At 38.9% G+C, this 21,240-nt stretch overlaps 1 protein-coding gene across 1 annotated transcript in view; it reads right to left on the bottom strand.

Moving 5' to 3' along the window:
* Positions 1-20,802, bottom strand: part of adgrb2 (adhesion G protein-coupled receptor B2) — a gene marked incomplete at both ends in the record, with an annotated part of 173,106 nt that extends 152,304 nt beyond the window's left edge. Inside the window, one exon of the mRNA XM_079258835.1 lies at positions 19,920-20,802. Within this exon, the coding sequence (XP_079114961.1) occupies positions 19,920-20,802 (883 nt within the window). The remainder of the gene's footprint in view (positions 1-19,919) is intronic.
* Positions 20,803-21,240: the final 438 nt, after the last annotated feature.

The raw sequence follows: 21,240 nt of genomic DNA, 5'->3' as shown, positions 1-21,240 counted from the left end.
CTGAAACATTAGGCAGAATCATTGGTGATTAAGTGCACGTCCCAAACATCACATTAGAAATGCAAATTACTGTATCCTCAAAAAAAAAAAGCAAGAAAACACATAATGGTCCACTAACAATTATTTCTTAAAAAGGCTAATGGGATCATTATTCAAGGTTGCTCAGACAATTAAGTATTTACATATTATTTGAAGTGCAAAAGGACCCAGAAAAACCACTGAATCAATACAACATCTTTAATAGAAAGCTCTGTAATTTGTAGCAAAATCTGTGACTTACGATTATTTTTTCGTTGTCTTTCATCTTGCTATCTTTACTTTTTTTTTTTTTAAATCAACATTGCATAAAATTACATCAAACGTAATCTCATCTAAAATGCATTCTATTCATTTATTGTCCTCATCAAATCTTTTGAAAATGTTTCCACCCTGGATTCCCAGTGTGATAGCAACACATCCCCACAGCGTGATGCTGCAGTTGTTTGTTTGCAGTTAGGATTGTAGTAATGAAGTCCGACTCGATACCTTGTTTCCTGTTGGTAATCCTCGCCTATTAATTTGTTGTCCTCTTTAGCTATAACAAATTGATTGTGACCACATCTCAAAAAGAACCCTGTAAATTGTTTGTTCACACAGACAATGAGGACAAGATAAACTTTAGTGTACCTGAAAAGACATTTTGGCTCGGACAACAGTGCTTCACCAAGCTACAGTCACATCCATCTTAACACAAAAAATAAGATAAACACAAAAAACACTGGTCTCACACCTCTTTTATGCTCCACTTCCAAGCATTTCCTTGTATCTGATTCTAAATCTATGCCTCGACACAAATTAGTCTTGCAGGTCTCCAGGCAGCCATGGCTTGATATTCTGTCAGACAAAAACTGCCAACATCAAGATCTAGACACTCTTTCCAAAATGGGTAGCATAGCTGCACTTCACTTATTTAGTAAAATGATTTATAATAACTACTGATTGAAGTTGGATGGCCCTGAACTAAACACTCTCTACCATCCCAAAGGATCTGAAGATGTGTGTTGTTGTTGTCCTTTCAGCTTGTCTCTCTGAAGGGGTCACCCCAGTGAATCATTGCACAGTTTAACTTTTTGGCTCATGTTTCTCACCAGATACCCTTCCTGACACAACCCTTTGCATTTATTTGGGCTTTGGACCGGCCCGCTGAGAATAATTGTGTCCCTCTCAGGGCAGCAGCAGCATAGGGGAACAGGACTCAAACTACAGACCATAAGGTCAAGAGACAAGCACTCCACCACCTAAGCCCATGCCAGCCAATCTGAAAACTGGTGTAAATGGGATATTTGTGCCATTTATCTTTGCTAATTCACAAAACCTTTCAAAGCTCCAAACTCTGTCTTTGGTTTGTCATTGCAATAAATATTAAGTGTGTTATTTTGGTTTATTGTATTATATATACACTCACAGTTCAGTCTATAAGGAACGTCTTGTATATTTTTGGACCTTCTTTTATCTTCAGAACTGCTTTAATCTAACAAGGTGTTGGAAACCTTTTTCTGATTTTGCTTCATGTTGACATGATGGTATTACAAAGCTGCTGCAGATCCATGATGAGAATCTTTCATACCACCACATCCCAAAGATGTTCTATTGGTGTGAGATGTGGTAACTGGGCCAGTGGAGTACTGTAAAATCACTGTCATGCTCAAAAAAACAGCTTGACATGTTTGGAAGTCTGAGATATGGTTCATTATCCTGTGTGAAGGAGGTGGGTTCGCTGTGGTAATAAAGAGATAGACATGGCCAGTAACAATATATGGCTGTGACAATTCTCATTAAACAATGCCCATTGAGTACAAAGGCACCTAAATGTTGCAAAAAACTACCCCCCCTATGTTTACACCACCCAGCAGCTGTTAATACAAGTCATGATGGATGTGCTTTCATGTTGTTTACACCAAATGACCCCATCATCTGTGGGTGACAGTCTGATATAGAGACTCATCAAGCCCGGCAAGGTTTTTCCAATCTTATCGTCCAATTTTGGTGAACATGTGTGAATTGTTTCCTGTTCTTAGCTGACAGGAGTGGGACTAGGTGTGGTCTGCTGCTGTAGCCCATCTGTTTCAAGGGTCAACATGTTGTGCACTCAGAGATGGGTTCTCTGCTGTCCATCGTTGTAAACACATTGTATCTAAGGTACAGTCTTTGTAAACTCTTGACTTAGTTGTGTGAAAATCCAAGTAGAACAATGGTATCTGACAAGCTTTGACCGACACCCACACTACGTTCGGTTACTTAAATGTTTTCTTACCCTTCCCCATGAGTTTGGACTTCAGTAAGTCGTCTTTACCAAGCCCCCATGCTTAAATGCGGAAAACTTTTTAACTTGAGAACTTTAGAAGACCTTAAAACTTTTGGCTGCACTACATAACAGTCTACAGTATTATTCTTTACACGCAGGGCTCTGATATAGCAAGGCTCACAAAAAAAAAAAAAAATGATAACATCAATAAGAGTAGATATTAGGAACAGTAGGAAACTGATCCGGGAATAAGAATCTTTGCCTGTGGGAGATCACTAATCCATTAATCCTAAACATTGCATGGACACACACAAACCCACACACATATATGCACACACAGCATCCAGTCAAGGACAAGGAAGGTGTGAAAGCACAGCTGACCACTACTTTAAATGCCACGTCCATTCCTCCAGTATCCTCAAAAACACACAAACACACACCAAAGATGTTGTTGACCATGGTGTTTCCCTGCTGCTCCATTACTCTCCCATGCAGATGATACCATCTCCACTCGGCATGCAGGAAGGGATAGAGGGAGGGAGGGGAGTTTTCACAGCCCTGCTGGAGTCTGTCTGAGACGGCGTTATCTTGGAAGCAAACAGCCATGGATGAGAGGAACAGAGTGATGGATGGTGAAAAGGACAGAACACACAGACACACTTAACACACAGACAAATGCAGACAGACACGCAGGTACAATTTCCCAGGTGATTTTGCTAAACTTGTGGGGCAAAATTTCCTTGTGTTGTAATGATTTCTAAATAGGGTCTCTCTGCCCGGGATCTATTTAATTACCACACACCGGCTGGTGATACTAATGTGTACTGACAAAAAGAGAGCAAGAGGCAGGGAGAGAAGGGGAGATGAGTTAGTCAGACTTGTTTTAAAGAATAACTCTGACTTAGCAAAGGGCATAGCGGCTGTCACTCAGTGGTCCGCGTGACACACATTTGTTGGGGGATGTTTAGGGATAGGTTATGTTGGGTTATTACTGTTACTGGAGATGTTGGTGGCATGCTGGTCTGTTCATTATATGAACAAATAAAGATACACCTTTACAGCTTACTATTGACACTGCCTCCCTCTCTGTTACAAAGTTGTGGGTGTTCATAAACACGTGTGTCTTTTAGCTTGAGTCAGTGTATGATTTATGTATAGCATGCACATGGTTATGTGGGTTTTTTGCAATATAGTGTTTTACTGAGTGTTGGACTGGACTTCTATTACAGTTATTTTACACTTTTTTTTTCTTTTTTCTAATTTGTGTGTGTGTGTGTGTGTGTGTGTGTGTGTGTGTGAATGTGTGTGTAAAGATGTAAAACTCATAGGGTGACAAAGATCACTTTTACAAGAGTTTTAATTTCCCTTCAGTTCAGAATAAAATTCTAATTTTCTTTAAAAAGAATAAAAATGACATTGTGGATACCTAATTCTGAATGCTAATGAACATTGTATGTGGCTAGTTTATTCCGATTTTAAATCCAAACTGAATATTTTCTTGATCAGGCATACAGTAATTCTACTTTAAACCCATCCTGGTTGTTTGGCATATTTTCCTTCCCTTGCCCTGCTGAATATTCTGCACTGGTCCCTCGTCTGGTTCTTTATCTCCCTTCTCCTCAGCTGACAAAAGTAAATCAGTGTGTTGATGTTAATCTGAATCAGAGCAAAAATTGTATTTATTATTAAGTCTTCCATGTTACAACCTTGTAGGATATAAACAAATATTTTAGTATTATTTTACATGAGAAATCATGTGAACCAGCCTGACCAGTTAATTTAGAAAAATTAAGATAAATATATTGTAAACCATTTTTCTCCCCATAAAGCTCCACCATTGACTTCATATTGTACTGATTTCTGTGGTCCTGGCAGGTTATTTTATGTATTTCTGTTAAATCAGGATGTAGTTAGCGGCCATCAAGTTGACAGAACATATATTGGGTCGCGGATATTCTTGGTTATGCCACGTATGAAAACAAAAGCTAACGTGGTGAAATGCCTATGTTGCCTGCATGATGATATTGGGTCTGTCAGCAGTAAAGAACTCTCCTTAAGATGTGGAAAAAAGGGAAAAAAAAACAAAAAAAACCTGCAAGCCTAGCTAAGATAAGCCATCTGTGTAACTGGTTAAGCCATATACATTAATCCCCAAAGGCTTTATTTTAAATTTATTTTAAAACTTTGTCATGACAATGTGGCTATTGCATTTAATATTTCTGTTTCCAGGCTGCACAGCTTTAGATTTCATGCCATCACTGGTTTCATTAGCTACCCTTTCAACTACAGCACACAGGAAATGTCAACAGTGTTTTTTACTTTGGTAAAAGAAAATTAATCTAAGGAGTTTCTTATTCAGCAAGTAATGCCAAAAAGGTAATTTATTACTTTTTAATGGTCTTGATCTTAAAAGTAATTATGCCTAAATTGGTTATGTATGGAAGCTGACAGTGGCCATGCCAGCAATTTTTCTTTTATTTCCCGTTATCAAAAAAGTTCATTAATGTTATCCTGAGATCAAAAAGCTTGTTTTTACATGATAATGAGATAATCTTTCTCATGAAATTAGCTTTTTTTTATAAATTATTATTTTTATCAAGATAACCACCTAGTGTTACTTATCGTGTGAAAAAAGAGCTTTTTTCTTTAAAGATGATGAAATGGCCTTCCCCACATGGCCTCTCTCAGCTTCTGTAATGATGAAATACGAACACAGTAACAGCAGAATAGCACAGGGCAAGTTAGATTTGGTATTTCTGCTTGGATTGTTTCCATACTACTTTTTAGCATGCTTATCTGCTAGTGTTCAAAAAATCTCTAAATGTGTGTCTACTTGTAGCTTATATCTGTTTGTCCAACAATGCAGCACCATCACCATCCCCATCAGATTATCAAGAATAAAGTTGCAAATTTTTGGATGTGCCTACGACCAAATATAAAGCCTGTTTATATGGAATTGAGACTAAAATAAAAATACAGAAAAGATGCTAAAAACAGTCCACACTGAGTCATAACATGATTGATTTTCCTTCATCGCATAATGGGGCAACGCTCACACTCCAGAGTCAAGAGACTGAAAAAAAAAAAAAATCTAATAAATTGAAACATTTTGTAGTTAAATATTTATTAAACTTAGTGATTTCAAGCCACAATTTATACTATTTGGCAGCAAAAGTATGGATAAACACCAGGACAAATGATGTCGTAATCTACATTTAACTGAATGCATTTGCCTGTAACTTGTGTTTATTCTAATATACAGATGATGGTAATACTGCTGGTCTCAGCCATTTTTGTTTAAGGATTAAAAAAAAAAAATCCAACATTCTTTACAAGGAAACATCTATAATGGAATATGTCAGCCTTCATTCGGCCAATCACAATCGCAATATCAGCATAAACTTTTTCCCCCCATTGATAGCAGCAACCTTTACTAAAAAGTTTTATTTATGGACATCAGCAGCAGCTTGGAGAAAAAGTCTTGTTTTCCATTAATAGTATAGTGTGCTGTTTAACTTAATGTTGTGAAGTGTGTCATGATCTGTTTCTTTAACACAGGGACACTCAATTCAGTCCTACAAGGTCCGCAATCCAGCTCACAGCTGAATCAAATTAAATAGTCATGGTGCAGAACCTGATGGCTGTTCCATTTAATTTGATTCAGTGTGTTGAAGCAGGAAAACATGGAAAACGTGCTGGATCGCAGACCCCGTAAGACTGAAATGAGAACACCTGCTTTAGCATCACCTTTTTCAAGATGTCCTGTCCATATGGTACCATAAGCCTACACTGTCATTTAGTTTAGGGGCTGCTGTCTGCACTGTTTCCCCATTATTATCTGATTTTAATTCACAGTATTGTTGTGAAATAAGAGGGAAACAAAAACACAGGTCTGTATCTGGTTTATTGATTTTGCAGTACCCACTCTGACAGGGCCCTGGCCCAGACAATAATATTTGAAACATAATTTTTGAGTACAAGAGAGCTTAAGGAGGAAAAAGCTGTTTATGTACCACAGCTTGATTCAGTGCTGAGTGCAAATGGAGGTGGACCTGCTTATAGACTAAGGTCAAGAGCGATGTGAAAAGAGTTCCTGCTTTTCCACCATGTGAAAAATATCCACAAAGCAAGGTTTCATATGGTTGCTGTTGGTGCCATTGTGGTCTTTTACTTTCAGTAAAGTACAAGTGAAAACTGCTTTTACATGTGAAAATCCTAAAACTTGGGGTGGGAGAGGGAATTTGGAGTGATAGTTTGTCATATTGTTAACTCTTTCTGGGTTTGTTGGAACGGACAACACAGCCTCCTTGCTTAACATGACAACCTTTTCTTGCACTGTAAAATAGCCGTGTTAAATTGAGAAAAAAAAAAAAAAAAAGGTATTTAGTGACTAACTTGACATCTTCTGAATCTGAGCGATCATTGCCAAAATACAGCAACAGATTTGACACGCCCAGTCAGTTGTGTGTGTGAAAATATCCCCAAAATGCGCTCTCTTAACATGAACCCAATACATTGTGAATGCACTCCAAGTGAGCACTCCAAACATGCCCCGAAGCACGCACCAAGCGAAATCGGGCCTCCAAATCTGCAACATTATGCGATCCTGAAAATTGAGCCAAAATGCTCCGAAACGCCAGCAGAACAGGACTCTCTGCTATAGCAATGGCTGGCAGCCGATGAGTTAAAACTCCTAATCCAAGTTTTCTAAATGGTCTAAGAACAGCATTAAGCTGCCTCCCACCCAGTCCAATTATGTTTACATAGGATGAGGGTACACACAATTAGAGTAAAAGCAGTATTTAAAAAAAATAACCTATTCCAGTGGAGTTAAAAGAACAGGAAAAAAAGAGTCGATAATTGCCAATAAATTGCTAAGTGTTAAGCTTGTAGTCTAAATATGAGCTTTGCGTGATTGTTGCTGTGACAGCAACTCATATCTCATTTTGATTTGTTTATGTAGATTTATTCCTCTTTGGGGAGATCATGCACATGAATAATGTCCTGGTTATCCCCATTCCGCCGTTTATCTGGCTCTGACTATAAAACCCTCTACGTCTGAATCCACTGGCTAAACTGCAGAGGAAGTCAACAAGCATGAGGTTTTCAAATAGAGTGCAGCTCAAATATTGTTTATATGAGCAGTGTAAAAAGCAATGCAGTTAGTGCAGATGTGTGCTCAGTATGGTACAATCAACGGAAAACGGCGATCTACCAGTTCAGAATTTCACAGACAACAGCACGAATAAAAGAAACGTCTCTTAAAATGGTAAACAAAAATTGGTGATGTATCATTTTTCATCTGTAGCCAGATTTCTGTAAGATGTTTCCATTTAACCAAATTCTCTAAATTATAGTGTAGAACTGATACCTGTATGAGAGGTTTTATTGATAGTTTTATGATAGTTTTTTTTAATAGTTTGCAGTATAAGCTTTTTACATACTCAGCATTAACACACATGTAATTTGTTCAATTCAAAATTTGAGCTAACAAGAGGTTCGGTATTCTGTTTGAAATGAAATGAAGGTAAATCCTGATGCCACAGTTCTTTAAAAGTTTAGTGTACTTTAACCTAACTGAAAACATTGGTGGGTAGATTTGACATTTAACATAACTGAAAACATTGGTGGGGAGATTTCACATGATCATGACAAAAACTGAAGAATTTCAAGTTAGAAAATATCTCATTTGACATTTCTACTTAAACTGTCACTTGGAAATTAATCAGCAACCAAACTTTCTCTTCTTGGGAAATGGTCTATAATGTTTTCATACTTGACAAAGCACGCCAATATTTATATAAGAGCAGTTTAGGGAATCTCCTCTTGTTGTATTAGGATAAATAACCTTGTCTATCATGTAAGGCTGTCTCTGACAAACAGATTCTCCTCACGTCAAGCCAGATGAACACAAATGAGGTCCCCAGAGGAGACATTTCAGTGGGAAGAGTGTCCTTGTGGCACTCATCATGAAGGACATTGTAAAGGCACAGAGGAGGTGTAGGTGTAAGTCATGGCTCGATCATGCATCAAGCAGGGCTGCATAAATGCAGTGAAACACACCGTGCAGTAGAATTGAAATGTATCTTATCTTCATACTGTGATCGGAAAAATTAATTTCCATAGTGGCAGGCAATCTGTCACACCCCCTTGCTGCTTGTTATCAAAAACCTGCATCTGTCTGTCTCAGTATGTCTCTCCAAGTGACAAAACCATCAGCTCACTTCTGGAAATGGATGGAAGCTGCGCCTATAGCACATTCAGAAGGGCATTAGATAACCGCTGGTTGTCAACTGCAGTGACACTTTTGTATCATTCCACCTCATAGGTGACAGGTTCCACGCACAGTAAATCACTGCACTGTACCGAGGGATAATTATATTGCTGCGGTAAATCTCCTCCATGGCTCGGCAAGTTACATCCAGCTTGCACGTTTAGGGTCACATAAGCATGATGTGCATGCTTTGCTGATGTGAACGCTGAGAAGCAGAAACATATAAAGAGCAATTGCTGCGGACTCAGGTGGCTGGCCGTTCAACACATGGGTCACAGCATTGCACTTCCCGCGCATGATTGATTGTAACTATAGCACATGCAACCAAAGCCATCCCTTCTATAAAACTTGCATACCATTCAAGTCATTGGTTAAAGCACTTGCAGTTTCCAGCTCTTACCGTAACGCGATCGGTTGGGGAGCCCACAACCCCGGTAGAGAGTGCCAAAACCAGCTGGGCGTCCTGATCAGATAGACCCGCAGCAGACTCCACCGAAGTCTGGGGCTTCCCAACCGATCGCGTTACAGTAAGAGCTGGAAACTGCAAGTGCTTTAACCAATGATGTATTGCTTGCTCTTGTGCTGCCTGATTAATAAAACGCTGATTTAATCATTGGGGCAAAGAGTTTGCGTGTGTTCATTATTTGCCGACTTCCTACGATCCTGCAAGATAAATAAAAGTGTTTCATTACACCAACCCCTAAAAGAGCTATAAGACAAGCCAATGTGTGCATTCTGTTAGCTAAAACTCTTAATGTTTTAGCTAGCAGCTAAAATAACAAAAACTTGTGTCAGTGTCCAAATATTTATGGACCTTACTGTTTTTATCAACAAAACATTGGTATTACCAAAGGCAAGATGAGATGATGATATCTGGTTAGTGAAGTAGCTATAGGATGTGGAAAAACAAAGCTTGAATAAAAAATGCCTTATGAGAAAGAACAATGCGTTTATTGCTTTTTGTTAGACCTCAAGGTTACAGGCAAAGCATTCAGTTGAAGACGCTGAATTTATTGTGTTTGCTCACAGAAATTTCCACCGGGCATGTTTGTCAGTGAGGGTAGCCACACAGCTAGAGGCTGTATTTTTCTTGTAAACATTCTTGCTGTTTATCATAGTATAGCATTGAGTTGCAGGGTCACTGGGAGGGGAATTCATGTTCACATGCTCCAATTTGCTCCAATGTGCAAAGCCAGAACACGCTACTGATTTACACGGCATCATCTTTCTTAGCCTGTTTGATGTTTTTTCATGCTAACCAGCATAAAAAGGAATCTACTTTGATTGGTTAAATTATTCAAAAGCTAAGAGTCCATAAATTTAGCCTGCTTTTGACTGGAAGTTTTCCGTTTTTCTAGCAGTTAGGAGTAACATTCATTCACAGCTGTCTGTGCAAAGCAGTGAAATAAAAGAATCTTTTCATACAGGTGAACCAATGCTCAGTCACCACACATTGCTTAAATCAAATGCTGTGCTCACGACTGCATGTCACTGCCTTGTTGGAGCCGTGTCATTTTTCGCCACAACAATGCAAAAGTTTGTGTTTGACAATCAGTGAACAAAAACATAACTATAAACAAGAAATAGAAATCCACATAGGCAGACTTTCACTCGAAATGTCAAATCTGACAGAGATTTGCGTGGTTTGAGGTTGACGCCGGAGTGTTTTCAAATCGTCACGCAACTGAAACTTCAAACAGATGCACATGCTAACACATCTGCATTAAAAATGCAGGCCTCCGGCGATTGTGTCACAACACCGCTGGCACAGGTGCACCATGGGATGTCTGTTTTTTTTCAGCTGTTAATCGATCAAATGAAGTCACTTGAGCCTAACTGGGAGTCACTGGGCTAAAGTATACAGGAATAGAGCGTTTTTCTGTGCGTATACATGTGTGTGCGGTAATATATCTCTGTATACCATTATCACTGAATTGCTCTATGATTGCTCCAGAGCTGCATAAGCCTTCGGAGACACATTGTAGCTCTGAGGTTTTTTTTTGTCACCCTAGCAAGCACACAGTATATACACTTTCGTCCGCTCCCTTTACCCACACACATATCCAAATGCATGTAATCTCAAATGGCGGGTGTGGATGTGGAGGTCTCGTGAGGTTAGCTAATTTAGCCCACTACTGGTGCCTTAACCACATCTCCCTCGCTTCATCTCCTCACATGTCATTCTAGACTTCAGCTCTCCCTCGAAAATATCCTTCTACTCTGCCTACACTGCCGTTCGCCTCTTATCATACAACTTTGATTAGATGCAGACAGACTGATGGACCTAATTCAGTGCCAACGCTAGCCCTCGTTCTGTCCCCTCACACACCAACATCCCAGCCTTGTTTAGCATAAATCCTTTTCCTGACCTTTGAATAGCCTCTAAACATATTTGTGAGTACATGCTTCAGTTTTCACGTATTGTGTAATTTCTTAAATGTTGCTCTTTCGTTCCCAGTAGCTCCGTATATTTCAGACAATTTAAGAGTTCCTTTTATCCAAATGCTTTTCATAAATAAGTTGCTTTTTAAACAAATTGGTTGAAATGTTCAAATGAGCTATTCTTTCCAGCAAACATGGTTTAGTCACCGGCTACCTTCCAGAGTAAAATGCAAATGAGCCAGAAGGCTTTCACTGAGGAAAACAGATTAAACTGACTCGATATATTATAATTTTATATGAGTTTGGACTTTAATTAATAAAAGTTTTACTATAAAAAAAATGTGGTTGATGCCACTGTCTTTGTTCCTTTTCTAGGAAAAGAAACAAAACGAAACAAACAAGACAAACATGCACTTTCAGGACCTCCAAAAGAAATAAATCAGGATCTCCAGAGGTGTGGGGATTTTTTCTCAGGGGGCTCATTTCACCAGGCCTTTGCTCCTCACTTGGCCTTGCGTTTACTGTTTTTTTTTTCTCTCTGTCTAGCCTGCTGTCTCATTGCTTTTCATTCATTCATTATCCTAACCGCTGAGTCCGATGAAGGGTCATGGGGAAGTTGGAGCCGACCCGAGCAGTCTTTGGGCAAAAGGCGGGGTACACACTTGACAGCTCTCCAGTCCATCACAGTCCTTGCTTTTCAATGCATTCAAATTATTCAGAACTCCAACCTGGATGTTGTCAGGATTGGTTCTAAAAAAACAATTCATATGGAAGACATTTTACTTTGATTTTTCAAAGCTACAGGTGTTGATCTGGAGACCCGAAGCAGAAGTACTCAGCCATTTGATTTATGACCACATACATGTAACAAACTAAAATGTATGGTATGTAAGGATATTTAAGGGCCAAATTAATTAATCTTCATGATTGTGAGATAGTGTGTCCAAGGTTGAAGATTATACGTAGACAGAATCAACAGTCCTGGGATTTTCTTAAAGATGAACATTTATTTTCCACAAATTGTCCATCATACAGTTCAAAGATCAGGGCAATCAGTCACCAGTTTCACATCTTTTCCTTCCCTCTCTCTCCTCGCAAACTCCCAAAACTGATTACTCATATACCCCATTAGACACACACCTGATTTGATTTAGCTGAAACCATTTCCCCATATCACTAACCCCTTGCAACCTTATTCTGCACCAACAATAATAAACAAAGCAAATTCCTAAACAAACAAAAATACACAAAAGGAATACAAGTTCTAATACATTATTTCAAATAAACCCTCACTTAAAGAAACTACAGAAGAGGAAATCCTCCACTTGGTTTCTCCCAATCACCTAATCTAGGAAGTCCCTCACACCTGCAATGAGGAAGTGCTGGGTTGGCCATTTCCCAACTCCTGCCCTGCAAGGTGGAGTTACACAAAGAATAATGTTAAATGATAACACAATGAAAAATGCAACACAATGCAAACACTAACAACCCGGGATAGTAAGTGCAGCATGGTTACCTGGCAACAGAAATGACAGAATAAAGTTAAAGGAACAAATATGAGAAAAGGTTAACATTAGGGACAAGTGGTGAACAATTACAATCTCACCCACTTTGTCACAATGATCTACGCCTGATTGTATAAACCAGATTGCAGTTTGTCTTTTTTAAGACAAATGAATTACGAAAAAATTGGAAATGACATCTGACTTAACAAAGAGCTATTTTGAGAGAAAAACCTGTTCAGTTTTAATTGCCTTGACTGGAGACTTAATTATGCAAGGCTATATGAAGTATTTTTATTTATTTATTTATTTTTTTTAAATTCTCTACATCACTCAGGTTGAGGTGAGTAGATAAGGCTAATCCTAGCATCCTGGCAGAATGTCTACCATGTTTCATTGATTTCTAACATGGGCACTGTTAATGACTTGACTGAGTTTTGTTTCTTGAAGTTGCTTCCTTCGCCTCCAGAAGAGCCTTTTTGGTTCTGATGGACACAGCTAAACATTAAGCCTAAAAAGTCTGTGAAACCATTGAAATGTTGGGATGTTGGATGTCTTGGCCCAGTTGAATGAAAACGTTCATTGTTTTTGTTTGTTTGTGAGCTACACTGAGTCACATATAAACAAATGTGTGTCATATTCCCAGGCATCTCTGGCTTTTTTTTCATTATCCATAGATAATGGATTATGGTCAATGTAGGTAAAAGTAAGGACCAGATCAGCCTCAGTGTATCTCATAAGGTGCAAAACTTTCATTCTCTCATCCCAGAACATTCAGAATGTAAGGTTTTTTTTTATGTACTGAGTGTAAAAAGCTGACTATTGTTCTTAAGTGGATGGAATTTTACTGAAGTGAACTAGCTGTATTGTAGCTAACATCTTAGTAGCACATGTGTGACTGACTTTGATCATAACTAGATTTTAGCTGCATCTGATCTAATATTTTACTTCTAATTGGTGTTCCTAACACACTTTGAATAAAAGCTTCTGCCAACAAACTAAATGTTAAATATGAATAAAGTGACCCTGGTGTCAAACAAGGTTTCTTTCTGTACAAACATAATGCAATGTGTGAAAAAGAAAAAGAAAATTCCCACCTTTGATGTTGGCAGTGCACAATGCAGCTGGAGAAAAAGCTGTGTTTATTGGAAGACACACACTATATTTCCAGTTTCCCTTGATTTATGACATTTGTAATGGCATCAACAGGAAGTTGGCTCGTGAGGTAAAATTCAATCCATTCTGATACAAAGCGATTTGTGGAGAAACCAGGAAAGGATATAAATGACAAGGTGTGTTTGTGTGTATGTTTGTGTGTTTGTGCAGAGGCCTCTTCTGGAGCATAAAGGGGTTCAGTGCTGAGTGAGAGAGTCATAGCCGATGAGAATAGAATACTAATTCTGTTGCCACAGTCACCCTGAGCAGTCTCACACACACACACAGACACACACACACAGTCTTGCTTCATTCTCTTCAGAAAAAATCTCCACAGCAACTGTATTCCACAGCATGCAATTACTCTTTGTCAAAAGCAATGGCATGCGTGTGCATGTGCATTCTTCATTGTGTCTGCATGCATTTGGGTAGAGTTAAGGGTTATCAAAACACCTGAATGTACCATACACCAGTACAGTGTGAAAATAAACTCCACTCACCCGTGCTGCTGAAGATACACACACAAGTAAATTCGCACAATTCTCTCTGCTCTAATTACCAAAGAAGCTGATAGTATTCCAGGAGGACATGAGCTGACTGTTTGTGCGTAATGTGAGTGTGTGTAAGTTACAACCGACAGGCTTCTGGACTCTACTCAGTGCTAGCCCCAAGAGTCTGAGCAGAGTCCCAGTCCACTCTCCGTTTCACTCTTTTTATAGCTCCAAGTCTGCGCCATCTTTGTCATCCTTCTACGTGTGTAAATGTACAACAATCCACACCGTCTGTCTGTGCTAACGACACTTCCCAATGAGGGCAATGCAGGTGCTAAATGTATGTGGAGCTGGCATGCTACAGAAAGGTGTGAACTGTCATATGGGGTAGGCTTCTTGTCTCAAGACCTTTTGACAGCAAGATGATGGACTAGAATGCTTCAAATGTACATTAGACAAGAGACAGAAGGGCTTCCTGTCGAATGTTTACCTTATGACAGCTTTGTGTAATATTTTCAGTATCATACATATATTGTTTTCTCACTATTAGAGCAATTCACACAAAGTATACACATAAAGTGTTATTTTAAAAAGCTGAGAGTTGGGATTTTATTTCACCCTGAGGTATAAGATGGCTGTAGAAATTTAAACAAGCCATGATCTAAATCAAGTCTCTCACTGATGATTGGCTTCCTGTAACCTAGTCTGCATCAGTCATCAAGAGAAATGGCTGGCAGGGAACTGCAAATCAAACACGTGGCTGACTGTCCTTGCTCTCTTGCCTCTGTAAACGCTGGTAGTGGATATTACAGCCATGACCCGAAAGTGTCACGGTTGCACATGTACTGGAGGGAGTGGACACTGCAACAGCCACTTCATTATTGACTTTTTTTTTTTTTTTTTTGACCGCATGTTGCTACCTATATGCAGTAAATTAATACCTTTATTGACACACAAAAGACCTATTTTGTGCTTACTTCATCTGACAGTTGATTGGTAAACTGTGCAGGTGCTTGAACAGAAACACAGTATGTAAATGTATTTAATGGTGATGCCATCATGTAGTTGAAGTCTGATTTTTAGGCACATATTCCTCTCTGAGGGAGAATTAAGGCTAAAATATATATAAAAATCCAAATGATTAAGAGTTAGTCTATTAACTGATTTTATTCATTTATCTTTTTTGTCTAAGGGGGTGGCAAAAACAAATTTAAGTCATTTTGTTCTCATGGCCTTGGTTCAGGAGTTTTCACAGCTTGTTCTCAGTGCATTATCCAAAGTTGTTTTCTCACCTGGTGTTCAAAACCTATTGATATGCAAGAAAGGTGAAGGTAGTGTCGATATGTGGAAAAGCATGAAGCATAAAGTTGCCATTTGCACTTTTCCACTGAAATGCCTGTTAAACATAACAGAATGAATTTTAAGGAACAGCTGCTTTAGGTGGTGAGGAAGTACATTTATGTAGTTGTGTCTTACAACACATGTAAGGCATATAAAGACATGGACAGCACCTTGTGTAAAACTGAACCCCACAATGTAAAAGGTTTCTTTTTCTTAAAGTATGAAATAAAAAGACCAGAATAAACTTTGTTCTCATTCTTGCCACTTTGGGGAAAAAGAACAACTTACTCGGGTCTTGTAAAGTACGTAAGAAGCTTAGCGTTTAATCTTATGGACATTGGGCTTTGTAATGTCTTTATTTCCATTTACATGCAACTCAATCAAAGGAAGATCACCTCTTTAAGATTAGTCAGAAGTGCAACTTCTCAATTGTTCATCGAAGTTAACTTCAAAATGATAACACTCAGGTTTGCCAAACTTTATAGCAGAAATAATTACTAGTTTCTTTTCTAGTCAGTAAAGTAAACTTAAAAAAAAAACAAAAAAAAAAACAAAAAAAAAAACCTTAGAGTAGGAAGCTTCCACTTCCAGTCCAGACTTTAGATGTACAAGCCAAGTAATTAAATTAAAGTGCAACGATGGAAGCTACTGCAGCATGATGGATGAGCTAATGCAAACAGGATGGTGTAATTTTCCTGTCAATGATTAATGAAATATTGAGAACAATGATGTCAGCTTAACATTCGGTATGAAGATATACCTCAGACAATGGGACGTCTTTTTTGTCTTTTCAACCTCGCTTGAGAAAAAAAATATGAGCACAGTTAGACAAAGTGTCTTAATGTGAGAAATTTACAGCTTTGGAACATTAAAAACAAAAGGAATGGGAAACACAAAGTGAGCAAAGAGGGTGCTTTGAATCCTGGGTCAGATCACAGCTTTAAACCTTTATATCCTGTGGCTCTCAATCACATCATAAAAAAAAAACTGAACAGTGGGGCAACCAACATCCATCACAGTGACAGTAGCAGTGCTACCTTAGGCAGGCCACATGAGTGCCTGTGTGGATAAAAAGTTAAAAAAAAAACAAAAAAAAAAAACAAGAGTACCACATATGGAATAAATGATAGAATTAAGAAAAAATACATTTGTCATGATGTGAAAAGAAAAACCTATTTGTTATGGGCCCGTTGGTATTATCAGTTCATGTACTTGCACTGAGCTTTCACTGTGATTTACTGTAGTCTGTGGCTGCAATAAAAAGGCAACTACATGGAGACAATTTGGAAATGATTTCACATCAGATAATCAGATTATCCTCAAGCCCTTTTCAGATTTTTTTGCAGAATGAGTAAGCAGTTGTCTTATACACATTGATGAAGATGAACCTTCTACACTTGATAGCAAACAGAAATATTATTTGACCAAACTTAGACAAAATAATGATAGTGGCAAGTCCTTTTTGCCATGTTTAAGAATTAAGGTCAAAGAAAAACTTTGGGAAGATTGAGGAACATAAAAAAAAACAAAAAAAAAAAAACCCCAAAAAAAACAAAAAGAAAAGCCAAAACATATTTTTTTTAGGGATGGCATCAGAGAGACATTATAAAAGAAATGTGTGATGAAATGACAATATATTGTGAAAAGAAAAGCCTGATCCACAGTGGCAGTTTTGTTTTTCTGTCAAACATAGTCTGGGGGGCATGACTGTCTCTCATAAAGAAACATATATAACATGGTTTCAATATTTCAATTACTGAAGCAGGGGAAGGGTGCATTTTTATGTGTAAAGGCGGTATCTGTCATACATTGTAAACTCTTATCAAAGATTATTTACTGGTTATGCACAATTTCTAATCTTTTCCAGAACTGCAATGTCATCTCTTAATCCTAAAAACATGTATTTGGTCTATGAAAATAACCGTTTAAATGTTATGTTAAATAAAGAAAATGGACTTTGACAAACTTGTACTTTGCACCAATGACCTGCAGACACGTCATTACTTTGTAACAGTAAAATGTGTCACTAATGAAGTAATTTATTTGCAGAAACCTGTTTGTTCATCCTTCTAACTATAAGGTGTGAATATAGCAATGAATGCTTGAACAGATTTATTTTTTTAAAGGGCTACTTTCTAAATAGGGTCTCGAATTTGATGTGCAGTTTGCAAACTGTATGATCAAATATTTCATAAAAAGGTCATGCAAAATTGTAAATGTAATCCTTTTTCTGATTTGACCTCAGATTAATGCAGTATTTTTCATTTGATTTCACATTTCCATTCAGCGAGGGAGGTCCTTGGTCTCTGTCCATCAAGATGCTGAATGTATTGTTTTGACACTGAACAGGTTTGAACCACATATCTGTAAAACTCACAAATAGCGAATAGCTTCTCATTTCCATATATATTAGGGATAAAGAGGCAACCATCCCTGCAAAATCCATGTAAAACATTATTTTTTTCCCAACGTATACATAAACTTGCAAAGTGAATGATCTCTGTTTGTCTTTACCACAAATATGCATCACACGTGTACATTTAATCTATGTTGACAGCCTGTTCTCACTTCAAACTCTTCACATTTAGACACTTGTTTAGGTGCATGTGCTCACTTGTGAATGGCCAAGCTATCCCCAAAGCATCACGATTATCCATGTCAGTCTCAGTGTTGCCATGACAATGTGAAATAGTGCTCATATTAACCTAAAATGAATGATGTTATAAAGCTTTTTAGGCAAATATTGTTTGCTGAATTGTTTCTTTGCTGTCAGTGTCCACTGACACAAACACCATTTTCTCTAATGAACAACTGGAAAGGAAATGTAAGAATAATGATTTAGGAAGCAAAAGTAGCACCACGTTCAGGACTGCAGTAACTTGTCTACTGATTGCCAACTTGAGACTGAATAAAAATAAAAAGATGATAAAGTTCGAAAGTTGTCAACTCTCTGGCTCACTTGGATCGTTGGTGTTAATGTTATGGTGGATAGAAAAAAGAATCAGAAGAGCTGCAGAGTAGAAGGAAAATCCCTTGCTCTGACAGTTATATACTGGATTTACTGTAGTTTTTGAAATCCAGGGGTAATTAGGTCATCGGGGACTTGTGCGGTCTTTTACATCCAAAGACTCGCTTACAGTTGGTCACGTCGCTGGCATAAGCTTCTTTCAACTGTGGTATGCCCCTTCATATGTGGATGGCTCCAGCTGGTAACCAGCATGTAAGCAAATAATCATCACCAAGGTTAAAGCCCAACAAGATTTTTTAAACACCAGGCTATATTGGTTTGGTATCTTGGGATTAATGGGCAGAGTGGGCGTATCTGTCTTGTGAGGCCAAGGGAAATTGCTAAAAGACACTATTCCCCATGTCACACCTCTTCTTTTCCTCCTCCCTCTCTTCCTCCGCAAGGTTAGAAGATAATATGCTCCCCTGCCAATTGCAATCTGGATAACAATAACCTTTCTGTTAGTGAGACAAGATTCTCCCTAGAGTTCTTTAGATGAAGGCAAGCCAAGTCTTTTCAATTTAAGTATTCTGGTTCCACATGCATTTTACCGACCGAAAAGAGAAATTATAAGCCTATGTCATTCTCTGAAATCAAACGAAACAACAACATTTCCTTTCATATGTCAGCTCACCTCTACATTATTCAGATGTAATTCCATTAGAATAAATAACCTGGTGGCAGTGATGAAGGGAAACGATTAAGAAAGCTTGAGAGCACTTGCTTGTCCGCTTTTGTTTTGATAAAGCACTTATCTACATTGCTTTCAGGCACACACACACAAATTAGTGTATGTGCACGCATACCCACTGTGAGCCAATGGATTCTTTGCTTCATTTTCAATTTATTGATGTATGTATGACCCCATGCACAGTTTGTGCTTGAGTGTTGCATCTGATTCTGTCTTTATACTGTCAACAGATGGCTGCATTGCACACACCATAATGTGCAGTGTGTACTCTGATATTCTGAGAGCCACACCTCTTGGCCACATGTGGGAATCACTAAAATATAGATCAAAAGGCAGAATTTCTGTCAGGCATTACAAATCTTTTGATGGAAGGTTTAAAAGACCTCCTTTGAACTGCTTCGTGTTTTTCTTTTTTTTTTTTTTTAATTAAAGGCCAACACGCAGAAGACAAAATTCAAATAATAAATTCTGTGTTATGCAGAGAATTGTGACCTCCCTGAAGTGATATAAAAAGCAAGGATAACAAGACAAACTTTCTATGTTTGTCACTCAAGATCATGAGCACAAGTAAATAACTGCATAGATGGTATCAACTTTTTCCTTTGAATCTCAACAATCTATGGCCTACCATTTGTCTTTTGGGTATATCTGTTGTTGCACGGTGTGTTGAAATGCATAAATAATTCTCTGTGCAGAAATGTCTGCTTCGCTGTGGTGCTTTGAAAACGCTAAAAAAAAAAAAAAAAAATCATAAAGCAGAGTTTCATTATCTGATAGAAAATTATTTCCTACCTTGTCGAACATCTCTTGGTGCTATGGCGATTGCATCGTTGGAATGCAGCTCAGTGACGCAGCAGTCATCAGGAACCAATGAACCATTGCTGAAACTGTGAGGTGTCTCCGGGAGTAAGGGAACTGGTTGTGCCATAATGTTGTGATTTGGACAAATGCAGCCTGTCTGGGTCATCCCGCAACCATCCGAAACTTCCTGGTCGCCATGATGATCTGAGCGCAAACACTCCTCGAACCATCGGCATAGTACGCCGCAGGTGAACTGACTGGAGTTCTCGTTGTTGATAAGTAACACCTCTACGAGCCTCTGCTCAAGCAATTCCTTAGTTACCTGAGGCTCATCAGCAGCTGGATGTCTCGTTAGACACAGTTGGACAAAGTTCTTATCAAACTGTAGGAAGGAGTAAGGTCGTTCTGAGTTGGGTTGGCTGCCACAGAGCTCAATGACTTCCTGATCCCTGGCTGTGGCTGTCTGCAAATGAAGAGGGCAGCTTTGATTGGCCAGATGATGGTCAAGAGAAAGGAGCATGGGGGAGTGTGTCCGGCAGATGACAGGGTAACGGTTGAAACGGAGGTAGAGGGAGTACTTGGTGGGATCTGGATTTTCGAGGGACCAGGAACAACCAGGTCTCCTGGAGGGAAAGAGCTCCCTTAGGGAGAAAGAGCCATAGAGCACCCCTGTTACAAGGCTGGAGCATGGTGAGGAGATGGATGAGGGGGTACCCTCCGCCCCACTGCTGGGGATGCTATCAGCAGCCCCATGGGCAGCCTCCGCCAGGGAAGAGAGGGGGGCTAGAGCGAGGGCAGACACGGCAGCCAGGGCCCCAGCCACAGCCAGGAGGGAGGACAGCACAGACAGACACACCCCACCAGCAGTGTTCATCCTATGACATTCGTCCTGCAGGAGAGAGAAGAGAGGATACAAAGAGATTTGACTTAATATCAAATATAATTGTGAATATCAGACAAGAAAGAGACTGTGATGTACTGTACATGTTGAAAAAGATGAGCCACATCTGTTTGGAAATGCTTTTTTTTTTTTTTTTTTTTTTTTTTTGGTTTTTGGACTGATATGCGACTCCCCTCACAATGACAACAGAAACACTTTTATGACAGCAGTTCTCATGAAGTTCTTCAAATGCACACACAGACACACAAGAACTGTCAAAAACACAAACACATCCCTGCTGGGCTGGATTAAAAGGGTTGATGACTTGGCTGTTGAGACATGCACTGTGGGGCCTGTTCTACCCTTTCCAGCTGATATGCGTGTGCACATGTGCACACACACACTCGTATGCCATCCTGCTGAGCTGATCCC

Source organism: Telmatherina bonti (assembly GCF_933228915.1).
Source record: "Telmatherina bonti genome assembly, chromosome: 19".
Lineage (NCBI taxonomy): Eukaryota > Metazoa > Chordata > Actinopteri > Atheriniformes > Telmatherinidae > Telmatherina > Telmatherina bonti.
This window is presented reverse-complemented; position numbering and strand designations above follow the sequence as displayed.